Source organism: Natrix helvetica, assembly GCF_964273705.1.
Source record: "Natrix helvetica genome assembly, chromosome: 3".
Taxonomy (NCBI): domain Eukaryota; kingdom Metazoa; phylum Chordata; class Lepidosauria; order Squamata; family Natricidae; genus Natrix; species Natrix helvetica.
In genome coordinates, this window is record NC_138549.1 from 104,838,513 (window position 1) to 104,850,899 (window position 12,387).

The following is a 12,387-nucleotide window of genomic DNA, read 5'->3' on the forward strand; positions in this document are numbered from 1 at the left end:
ATTCCATATATAGTCAACCTCAGTCTCGGTAATCCTTTAATACAGGGGTGTCCAAACTTGGGAACTTTAAGACTTGTGGACTTCAATTCCCAGAATTCTGGGAGTTGAAGTCCACAAGTCTTAAAGTTCCTAAGTTTGGACACCCCTGCTTTAATAGTTTCATTTTAAAAAATAAGAAAAGAAAATAGGTATGTTAAGCCTCTGTTAAACTTCACAGTCCTATTTTCTTTTGTTAAACAACTCGAAGGATACGTTCCCTCTATGGCTCCCAGATGCAAAAAAGTTGCCCACATTTTGCTTTAGAGAACTGGAATAAAGCATTAAACTAAATAGAGGAGAAAAACAGCTTCCCCTGTGCCTAAAGCATTAAGATTGCTGCTGGCAATTCCCCCCCCCCCCCCTTCTGTTTGAAAACACACTGCTTGATCTCTGCCAAAGAAGTGAATAGAGACCGCTTCTATCCTTGGCAAAAATGAAAATAGTGACTCCTTGTCTGATTATTAGACTTTCTGTCTAATCCTGTGAGATAAAGTCTTTTTTTTTCCTATTGGACATTTCACAGAAATGAAGCAGTGGCGATTCCCCTTCCCTCCCTAGGGCAAAATCTTGTATGAGACCTTTCCATTTTTCCTGCATTTCTTGAGGTAGCATTGATATTAAGAAATATTCTACTAAAGTGGCCCTCAAGAAAAATAGTCCTTGTTTAACAGCTAACCTCTGCTTATTTTTTGAGCATATGGGGCAGGACAAAGCACACAGAGGTATATAAGGAATAATATTATTATGGTTTGATTACATCCTTAATATGATTTTCTTTGTACACCAAAAAGGGCTGTCGCTGGATTCTAACTGAAGTAGTTTGCAGTTTCTTAGGTAAACTTTGATAATGTTCAGTCAAATGTTTCAAAATCCATAGGATATATCATCAGTTTGGTTGACTTGAGAAGATAAGGTTTTCCTTTCTGAGGCTTCCAATACAGTCCTTGTTTCCTCCTCTCTAATTTTCCTTTTGAGCTCGACCTGATGTATCTTCCATTCAGGTTTGTTTCTTCACATACATTGTACCACCAACCACCTGAAGGTGATAATAGAAACATCATTGAATTGATATACCAATATATTAATCACATGGTTAATAAATGAAATCTTTTAAGATAACTAGAAGTTGTTCCTATAGGTCTGGGATTCCCACAAATGATCTACTTTAATAGTAGTTTATTTAACGTGGTTTGGGATGAGTTCGGGGTAACAATTCTCATAGTCCCAACTAATATGGCCTTTGGTCATAGTGGCAGTGATGACAACTGTATTTTGAAGAAAATCTTTTCTAACCAGGTTATCTGGAGACAATGACATGTTCAGGAGAACTTCAGGATAATGCTTTCTGTGCTGATAGTGTAACGTAATATAATTGGATATTTTTAAAAAATTATCTCAATCTGTGGAAAGCTATAATGTGAAACAGAGGATATAACATTGGGTTGTCTATTATGTACTAAATTTTTGCATGCAATAAACTTTTTTTTAATTGAAGGGTCATTTAGTCCTCTTTCATATATACTCTTTGATTTTTTCCTTCATTTGTTTCCTGTCTCCTTCCTCCCTCCCTCCCTCCGTCCCCCCTCCCCTCTTCCTCTTTTATAATGCTATATTAGTATTTTATTCTTACCATAGTAAATTTATGAAAATCTTAGCTTCTGCCACTTTTTTCCCAGATTAGAAGAAAACTTAAAACACTGGCATATACAGAAAATATCTACCTGAGTCACTTTCTGTGCAGTTAAGCTTTCTTTCAGTGCTGTTGCTATGATCTTTAGTAGAAAATTTAATTTCTTTCTGTTCAGGTAGAGCATTTGGAATATTCCCAGTAATCCTAGAGAGAAAGAGCGCGTAATCTCTGTCTGGACCTCCCATTTTGAATGTATACTCAATATAACGTTTGTTAGCTCTCCAATCTTCAAGCTCAATACGCAAAATGTAGTCAGCTTGATCTACAATGGAATAGATCTTTTGAAGGCCCAGCCAAAATTCTCCTGAAAATACAAGTGGACAAACAGAATGATTAAGGCAGATCTGAGAGGAAGATGCAAACTTTAATGGATATTGGATAGTTTCATTAATAACATTACGCCACACATAAATTTAGCATTTTAAGTGGATGGTGAATAGCATAAACTTGAGAAGTAAATCTCATTGAACAAGCATGTTTAAGAGGAACAAAATAGTTTTGAACAAAATAGCTGCATGAGTCTGCTACAGCAAGAACAACAGTCTTGCAACTTTTAAAAAACATATAAGGGATTTCAGTGAGTCAAGTTATCCTTCATTAATTTATTGTTATATGTTGCAAACTGGCCATTAAGATTATAATGTATGGCTTTGATCTTGTTTATGTAGGCGTTGCACACCTTTCTAATTTGAAATTTGTTTTTGATGACTCAGGTTCCAGAATCTTTTTCCTTATTTCTGTTCTATACTATTTCTATGAAAAGAAAATTTAAACCCTAACATTCCATTTCTTTCTCACTGAAAATCTTAGAAAGTACGGTAATTGAACATATTGCATGGATGCCTCTTTCAGAAATCTTTGTAGCATGTGCCTTAATAGAATCCATTCAGATCTACATTTATGACTAACTAGATCTGGTCTTGTTTAAATCAAATCTATTTAAATGTGCTTGTAATAATTTATATGACTGCTGCCCTACGCTTAGGAATTTAAATAGACAAGGTTGAAGGGAGGAAAAAGAGTAAACAATTCTGAGGCAAACCACTGCGACCAAATAAGGAATCTCATTTACCAATGTCCAGGGTTTTTCTCCCCCTTTCAAAATCTATAGTCAACAAACATATACATGTTACTTTGAGTAAACTGGAAAATATATTTACCATCAAGATTACCAAACCCATCTCTGTAGCTCTCCCAAGTTTGATTGAAATCTACTGATCCATCGGATCTCTTCTGAATAATTGTCCATGGGTTTTCTGTGGATGAAAATGATAAATTATTAATACAACCATTTGGTTGTTTAAAATAATTTTTAGAGCTTGCAAGGTATATGTTATATCTCCGTATGGATGCTATACATCAGATCGTATGCAGAAGAGAACTGGAATACACTAACAAAAAAATATTGGCACAATATTGACTGACTTTGCATTTCTGCATGAACGTCAATCTATCCAATTTAGTCTCTATTCAGAAACAATTATAATACACATTTGTCTAACCCAATTAAATGATGACAATGATTTACCTATTTTCTAAAATAAACAACAACTAAGGGTAGTTAAAAATCCAAATACCTCATTGCTAGCTATTATTTGATTAAAATTGCATTCTCAGCAAATACGAGTAGTGACAACAAGTTTGTTTAATAAAGAAATATATGAAGAAGTCAGCAGTTTGCAGAAGGTAATAATTAGTTTTTTAAAAAGAAGACTGCTAATGTAATGGGCCATACCTCCTTCCATTTCACAATAAACATTAAATGCTTTGGATCCATTGGGCTTAATAGAATAAATGCCATTAGATCTTTTCCCCGCGTTGTAAATCCAAGTACAATCAGTAGCATTACCTAAAAGAGACAGAAATTTAGGGAAATCTATGCAATTTTTCAGAATGTATATTACTTTTTTGAGCTGTCATTTAAACAAAATTTGAATCTATTTAAGATTTTTTTAATTTGGAAATATAGGCTTATGAAAATGACATTCACATATATTCTTGAGATAGAAATTTCAAAGGTGGAAGTGATGGAAGAATATCAATACTAAAGTCTTGGGTGGAATATTTGTATCCATTCTTTTTAACATCAGGTTCGGTTAATTAGTTCTTTATTAAGGTCACTGACCAAAATTCTGCAAATTAACCAAGGAAATAAACATTTTTTTTCCAGTTAATAAAATCTAAGCATAACATTTTAACAAGTTCATTAAGGTAATCAACATAATTTGAGTTTTACATAGTGTAAAAATTTGCTACATTTAAGGAAATTGAATCATACTGTTCTGTACCTAAAATAAATCAGAATTATCTGGATTCTTTGTCAGATAAGGGAGTTATGAAATAGGTTCTTGCATCCATATAAAGGGAGCTATGAGAATATGGGCAATGTATTCTGTGGAGTATTCTTCACATAGGCACTTTTCCATGGGAACAATTATTAGGAAATATTACACATGCTAATATTAGCCCCCTGGAGTTTGGGAACAGTTACTTGATTGAAATATCTTGTGGAATTAAAAAAAAAGGACTTCACAACAGGTGGTCCTCACTGACTGTTCATTCAGCGACCATTCAAAGGTATGATAGTGTTGAAAAATGAGATTACATCTAGTCCTCAAACTTGCAGTATCTTCAAAGTCATTCACATGGTCCTAATTTGGAAATTTGGCAATCAGTATGGATTCACTGTAGTCACAGTGTCTCATGGTCATCATTTGTGATCTTCTCCACCGTCTTCCAACAAGCAAAGTAAATGGGGAAGCCAACAGGAAGTTGCTTGTCATGACCACATAACACTGCACTTAATTTCCCACAGTGAGTTGCTTAATGACTGCAGCCAAAACTAATGGCTTAAGTTGGGTGCAGTCATGTGATATATAGCAATGATTAAAAACATAATAATTACAAGCAATTTTGATAAAAGCAGCATCAGGAAATCACAGGACGACTATCCTAAGGCAAAGAGAACTCCCCCCACCCCTGCCCCCCTAACTTCCAAAAGGTTTTGGTGAGGAAATAAGACAGGTCTGTCTGATAGCGTGAAGCAGATCAAGGTTCTCTGGAATTGTAGAGACAAACAAGGTCCTCTAATTTTAGTGGATTTACAGTTTGATATGGAATAGACAGCCTTTCAAATGTCCTGACTCCAAGCCATTCCTATTTGTGGTCAAAGCTATGGTTTCTGGTTTTAATCTGTGGCTAAAAATTAGACCATCAGAAAGTCTGGATTAATTAAAACGGATGTCTTTGAATTATGGTGGTGGAGAAAGTTGTTGAAAATTCCTCTTTGTAAGAAGAACAGTAATTCATTTCTAGATGAAGTGAAACCAGATTGCTTTTCTGGAAGCCCTAAAAGAGCTAAACCTTCATTCAGTATTTTGGTCACATAATATGAAGATAAAGAGTCATTGAAGAAAATCCAGATTAGTCGTAAAAATCAAAGGCATTTGAAAAAGAACCAGAGAGAAGATAATGTGCTACTGTAACAGAAGTACAAGCTTTAAAAAAAAAATCCAAAAAGCCATTACTGGCAGACAAAATAATGTTCAAGTCATGAATAGAAAACAAGAAACCATTCAGGACTTTAAAGATCTTTGCCAAAACTTTGAATTGTACCCAGAAAATAACTAGACGCTAGCATTGCTGTTTCAATAAGAGAATCATGGAAGATTGAATAGAATGCCTTGTTTTGGAGGAAAGGACTAACAAGAACACTTAATCTTATTTCAGGAGATAGGCAAGACACAACATTTTATTTCAGATCTCACCTTTATTCTTAAATAAATGCTTTTTAGTGTTGTTGGAAGAATAATAAGCAAAATCGAATTTGTTTCTTACATACATACTATCACTATCAAAGCATACACCAGAACAGTATTCTAAAATAGTGTTGTATTCCAAACACTAGAATTATTTTTTAAAAATCCATAAGCACATTACCTCTAGAATTGCTATTTTTAGCTGTTTTTTTCAGTTTAGGATGTCTGTCATCTTCCATTGCAGAAAATAATTGCGAGTCCTCTTGAAAATTGGGGCTGCTTATCTGAAAATACAAAGAAATTACATCTTCATCTGTACTTCATTAGGTTACCTGTTCACAGAACAGTTTGAAGTTCAAATTATAAATGCACTAGGGTTGGACTGGGGAGGGGAGGATAAGAGTCTCTTTATCTTCATAGGCCACAAAAAAAATTGGGGACAAAAATTCTTGCATATGTCTGTTCTGACCACCTATGTTACATACAGAGTTGTGATATAAAATTATGAAGCACATGCTTGAATGATGAAAGCTATGTCTTCTGCCAAACAAAAGTTACCAGAAAGATCAAACACCATGGAAAACATTATCTTTGACTAGAGACAGCATTATCAACCTTGTCATGTGAAGACGTTAAACAATCTGGAGAAAAGTAACTGTTCTCATCTAGCAGTTATTCAAATATTTGCAGCCCAAATCTGGTAGATTAAGAGAGCTTCCTTCAACCAATACAGTGAGCAGTAAATTCTTTCAATTAGAAAATACTAGACTTTTTTCAAGAGCTGCATGGATGGTACACATGCTAATCCATAAATCATAATTTAGCTAGACCAGGGGTCACCAATGTGGCTCTTTCATCCCTCTGCTGTGGCTCCCTGTCACAGTCGGCTCCACAATAGATAGGGTTTTCGGTTAGGACAGGTAGAGGAAAAAGGATGCTACGCTAGGAGGAGACTCTATGGTGGGGGAACCGGATTTCCAGTCGGCTCCAGAATTGAACGGAGAGCTTCCAGTTAGGATCTTTGTGACTCTTTGAGTGTTTAAGGCAACCCCTGACCTAGACAATGACTAAATTCACATAATTTGTTGACCAAACAAACCAAATTATAACTTGCAGGATGTATGAACCCCGTCATTGAATCCTCTTGTGTTACACACCAAATCTGCAATCCTAAACATACCTTCTGGTGAAGCTCGTTTGAACACAGTAAGACTTAAACATGCATAAGAATATTTGAATTCTCACATTAACTATGGCAAACTCAAGTATGGTTAGAGTTCTCAATCCTGGCTCCCTAAATAGTTGTACCTTGTTTTTTTGACTGTTGGTAAACTTGATCTTTCATCTGAAATTATGATACATTTTATACAGTTAATGTATAAAAACTTTCTGGAAGCTGCAGTTTTCTTTCCTTCTTATAACTCAGCTAACCCATTGAAATTGCCCCTAGATTACAGATGGCCATTAATATTCAACAAATTTACCTTTTCCTCTAGGTCCTGTATTTGCCCTTGCTGTTTTGTGAGCTGAGCATGTTGTAGTTGAACAATTTTGAGAAGGTGTTTAAGGTGGCCATCTTGCTGTTCAACAAAATTCTATAGGGAAAGCGAAAACAATAGCTTAGACCTAAAGGATCATAATCTGAAGCATAAAATGTTTCCATATTACTTTTTGCAGTAGTGTATGTAATTCTATCATATCTTGGCCAGTATGTCCTTAAATCTCTCAACACATATTGAAAAGAATCATTGTCAAATATATATGGAAGGCATCAACTTTAAGAAATTGGCATAGGCCAGCATAGCAAGCTTTCCCTAAAATGCAGTCTTCTGAAGTTAATGGATGAAAAATGAGGATAGTATGTGTTTTATTGATAGATTATGTGTCATCATTTTGCTGTCATTTAGTGATCACTTAGGTAATTCTCTTCAGAATCATCAGTCCCCATCTGGCCTTTCAAGCCTTCAAATAACACTATCCATTATCTCTGTATCAAGTCTATTTTATTTCTGTCATTCTTGTCTCTTTCCTTCCCCTTTCCTAGCATTGTATTCTTCTCAAGAGACCTAATGTTCCAAGACATGATACTTTGAACCTGATCATCTTCTATTCCATGTTGGCCTGCAATCTGCAATGGATAATTATTAGCATTGTGAAGCACGTAAATATATATTGTGTGATAGTGTGCACATTCAGCTAAATTACCTTTTGACTGACTTCTTTCTAAACTTAGCATCCAATTTGAGGCAGAAACCTCCTTCTGAGTTTAGAGATCTTTTGGAAGATTTTTGTTTATTTATGCCCATCTTCCTTTATGTTCTTGACAGTTTCCATCATTTCTTCTGACATCCAGTTTGCTTTCTTCTTATTCTCGGCCTTGGCAATCTCTTTTCAAATTCATCCTTAAAATTTTACTTTGATTAGAGGAGGAGCCAACGTCATGACGATACGGACGTGCGGTCTCGATGCTCCGAGACCGCAGCTGATACTTTTGCCACTGGGTGGTCCAATCGGACCTAAACCGTCCCACAGAGACGTTGAACAGGAAGAATACGTCTTGCTGATCTCAGAGACATCGCAAAGTCCCTGATTGATGCAAGATAAGTTCTTCAAGCCGGCGACAAAAAATCCAGCCAAGGCTGATGAAGTCGGGGTGGCTCCAAAACGGAAGAATACGGGAAGAGAAAGTGTTTCCAGCTGGTGAGGAATTTTTACCGTTTTAAAAGAGACTGCCTATAAAAAACTTAAAATTAATTTAAATTGGAGAACAGAAGAAATAAGCGGCTGAATTAAGCTTTGAATGGTTTTGGATAGTGGGTTATCTTACTTTTTAAATGCTATGTTCATGGATGGAATTTATGCAAGCCTTTTAAAACGAACGGATTAACTTTTCTTCTTCTATTTTTTTCTTTTATTATTCTTGTAACCTATGGACTAAAATTCTCCTCTTTCATTACTGTGGGTGTTTTTCTAATTCATTCAAGAATCGGACCTTTTTTTAACTTGGAATATAAAAAAGAATACAAAAAGAAACAAAGAAAATTGCAACAATAACACTGCTACTCGGAGGCTGGAGGTTTGTGTATTGGAAACTAAACATTTTTACTTTCCTTACTGATTATCCTGGCTTGGCACTCCAAGGTCTCACTGCTTGTTTATAGAGAGTGATAAGAAGAAAAGCATACGGATGTCTCTTTGAAGTATATCTTTAACCAGAGAAAAGTGAAAACAAAACTTTATTGTGAATCTATGCTTAATCTTGTAAAAACCTTCCAAGCCAGAGCAGCAGTGTTTGTTAGCTGAAGATAATAGCACAACTTCAACAGCAGAAATAAACTTTAAGCCTGCAAAAGATATTCTTAGACATTCAGAAATTATCAAACACATTTGAGAGGACGGAGAAAAAGTTGGAAGACTTAGAGCATCTAACAGTAAAATATGATGAAGAAGTTGGAGATGTTTATCAAGTGGAAAAAGTTGAGGTTAGAATCCTAAAAACCGAAGAGGAAAATGACCATAAAGAAATTAAATCTGCTGATATTTATGGTGATTGGTTTGTTTCTGGAAATGGAAAGACTGGAATACTGAAAGAGGAATTAAATGGAGGGGAACTCTACCCCAGATGGCAAGACACAGAAGAAGAAAAAACAAAAGAATTTATGGATTTAAAGAGAGAAATTTTATTAGCAACATCATTGATAACACTACTGACAATTAAAGATAAGCTGATTAAGGAAACAGAAGAAGGGCATCGAAATTACATGAGAGATTTTATAAGCAATGAGTTGCTGAAAGGAGTCCATGCAAATTTGATTAAGGAGATGATTAGAGGACTGATACCACAAATGGCAGAAGACATGAGACTGTTTTGCTACTGGAAAGATAGATGATAGATGGAAGTGTATAATGAAGGATGTTTAAACAATTATAGTCAAATGAAAATGGAGGTATGAAAATGGAGGTATGATGATGTATAAACATCTGAGTTAAAATACTTAATATGAATTATGGTTGATGACTGTGGAAGAGATGCACGAAAGTCTTTTGTAACCAACTGATACACTTTCTACAGTATGTAAAGAAGGAAGATTCTTTGTGTTGTGTTTGTTTGAAAATTAAAAATAATTTTTTTTAAAAAAAAACTTTGATTAGATTCCTTATTCTTCTGGTTCTTTCTCAATGAGGTTCAGGACTTCAAAGCAGTTCCTCATGTTCTCCTTGCTAATGGTGCTGAAGATCATATCAATGGAAATGGATTGGCTTATTTGTTCCACTTTAATTTGATTTGGACATGAGCAGTTTGTGATCTATTCCACAATCAGCCTTAGCCATGTCATTATAATTGAACTGTTCCATCTACTTGTACTAATAATGTAATCAATTTGATTTCGGTGTGCATCTTTAAGTAATATCCATGTACATAGAGATCGTTTTCATTAAAGACTCTGATGATGAAGAACTCATTGGATTGCCAGAAATAGGTACATTGGTCTCCTGCTTCATTTCTCTTTCTTAGGCCATTCAGTTCAATTGTATTTTTCTCTTTAGTATTTCCAACTTTGGCATTCAAGTCTCCAGCCTATTGCTTAAATATTCTATTGATTTTAGGTTGAACTTTATAACAAAACCCATCAGCCTCCTCTTCCTCTGCTTCAGTGGCTGGTATCTGAATTTGATAATCATATTAAAAAGTTGTCCACAAAGTCCAAAGGATGTTATTCAATTGTCGACTGCATTGTACCCAAGTGCTATCTTTGATATATTTTTCCTGACTATGAAAGCATTGTTTTAAGATATTTATATGTTCAGTTTTTGGCAGCTTTTTCACATTTCAGAGCAGTAAACAGTATGATTTGGTAATTGAAACTGTACACTTCTAGTCCATTTAAGTTGATGGCTAAAATATCAGTATGTGTACCATAATTACGCTGTATCTCAGAAATGTATTCTTAATGTTTGCTGTAGAGGTAAGCAAATGTTATACTCTTATTTTTAAAATGATCTTTCAAATGTTATTAACCAACTTCAGTATATAAAATCAGATTAACAACTTTAAGATGCAATTTTTATGCCTGGAATAGAGCTGTAGGTTTGTAAAAGTGAAGGAATGCCAATTTCTTCCTTATGAACCATACAAATGAATGATTGAAAAAGCATATAACTATAAACATTATGGGGTGAAAGAAAAGGCAGTTTGCTAACTATTCATTTTCTTTTTGACATAAAATTATCACTTGTTAATTACTTCTTTTAGTCTAAATCTTCACAGTTAAGCCAAACTCTCAAAATGAAAGTAATAACTTGTACATATGTTAAAAAGGAAAACCATCAGAGCAAATTTATTTCAAGAAACAGTCATTACTTTGAAGACACTTATTTTAAAGACTTTTTACATGCTACATATTCCCTTAAAGGCTATGGGTAGCATTCAAAGCACAATAAAGCAGCATTAAGGAAAAAGGCTAGTTTTATTCCTTAAAATGCAGCTCATTAGTCCAGCAGCAACAGGAATGACTAAATCTTTTTGAATTATCATTGCACAAAACACAATTTACTTTGGCAACACTCCGTATGTTTCATTTCTACTTACTTTAAGTGAGGCAATTTCTCTTGGCTCATGGATATCAAGCTGGGTCTGTACAAGTTCAGTTATTTTTTCTTCTAGTTTCTCTACTTTATTCTTCAGTTGAATCTTCTCGATGGCAAGGACATCTATTTTGGAATTAAGCTGCAAAGATACATTTCTCATCTCTTCCTCAGTTGATTGTAATTTAGTTGTGGCTTTTTTTAACTGCTGCTCTTCTTCTTTCATTTCATTGGTTTGTTGCAAGATCTCAGAAAAAGATCGGTCAAAAATGTTAAGCCTTTGAAAGATGTGATCCATTTGGGTTTTGGTTTTGATCACAAAGTCCTGAAGGCCACGCCCAAGCTGGAGTAGTCCAGTGGCCAGCAAATGCACATCATCAGACATAGCAAATCTTGACTTAGGCTCAGCAGTTGCTGATTCCAAGTGATCATCTAGTCTACCTGAAATTACTAGAGAAATCATAAAGACCAATACTAGAATAATTTTCATGTTCTTTCTGCTTAGAAAAGAAACGTCTCCCTTTGCTGTTTGTCTTTCTCTGGGAGAGTTCTAGTATGCCTATAAATACATATAGCATGTTCAGTTCTAAAAAAAAAATCAAGTTGAGGTAGTTGATAATTAAACCTGAATGAATGTAACCTGTGTCCTGTTTAGGCTCTTTGAGCCCCTCGGATGAACATTTCCTGATAGCAAATGTTATGCTAAGTGTAAATAAGGCTTACCTTTAAAGATGACTTGGAACATTCAATTGATGTAGAACTTGGCAACTTGAGTGTGGCTGTCAGTTTACATGGCACACATATTATGCCAGCTGTGCTATTTTAACTTTGAAAGCTTTGAGCAATTTGGAATAACTGATACAGGCCTTGGCATGTCCACTCATTTATTGTCACATATACGGTTCAAGATGTACAACAGAGGTCTTTCCTTTTAATCTACCCCAGAGATCAGCAACCTTAAAACACTCAAAGAGCCACAAAATCCTAACCGGAAGCCCCCTGTTCAATTCTGCAGCCAACCGGAAGTCCAGTTCCCCCACCATAGAGTCTCCTCCTAGCATGGTGTCCTTTTTCCTCTACCTGTCCTAACTGAAAGCCCAATCAATTATGGAGCCAACCAGAAAACCTATCCCTTGCCATAGAGTCTCCTCCTGGCATGCTGTGCTTTTTCTCCCCCTAACCAGAATCGCCTCTCAAAATTGTGGTGGCGATAGGGAGCTGCAGCAGAGGGATGAAAGAGCCACATGTGGCTCCAGAGCTCCGGGTTGCCGACCCATGGTCTAACCCAGTGGTGGGCAACCTTTTTTTTCAACT

The 12,387-nt window shown here is 35.4% G+C and overlaps 2 protein-coding genes across 10 annotated transcripts in view; one reads left to right on the forward strand and one right to left on the reverse strand.

Moving 5' to 3' along the window:
- The window catches only part of DOCK7 (dedicator of cytokinesis 7), a gene marked incomplete at its 3' end in the record, with an annotated part of 182,067 nt that overhangs the window by 92,571 nt on the left and 77,109 nt on the right, over positions 1–12,387 (forward strand). The gene's annotated exons all lie outside the window — the stretch shown is intronic.
- Positions 765–11,644, reverse strand: ANGPTL3 (angiopoietin like 3). The gene is made up of 7 exons (XM_081946658.1): positions 11,078–11,644; positions 6,972–7,082; positions 5,669–5,771; positions 3,465–3,578; positions 2,890–2,985; positions 1,761–2,033; positions 765–1,075 (listed from the first exon to the last, which is right to left on the reverse strand). The coding sequence occupies exons 1-7, from the start codon at positions 11,561–11,563 to the stop codon at positions 891–893; spliced, it is 1,368 nt and encodes a 455-aa protein (XP_081802784.1). The 5' UTR covers positions 11,564–11,644; the 3' UTR covers positions 765–890.

Bases quoted from the DNA above. Each gene is read 5' to 3' on its own strand.
- ANGPTL3 (XM_081946658.1), bottom strand. From the start codon at position 11,563: ATGAAAATTATTCTAGTATTGGTCTTTATGATTTCTCTAGTAATTTCA. The intron at 7,083-11,077 runs GTAAGTAGAAAT...CTTTCCCTATAG, and splicing joins GAGAAATTGCCTCACTTAAA to AATTTTGTTGAACAGCAAGA. The intron at 1,076-1,760 runs GTAGATATTTTC...TATCACCTTCAG, and splicing joins CTGCACAGAAAGTGACTCAG to GTGGTTGGTGGTACAATGTA.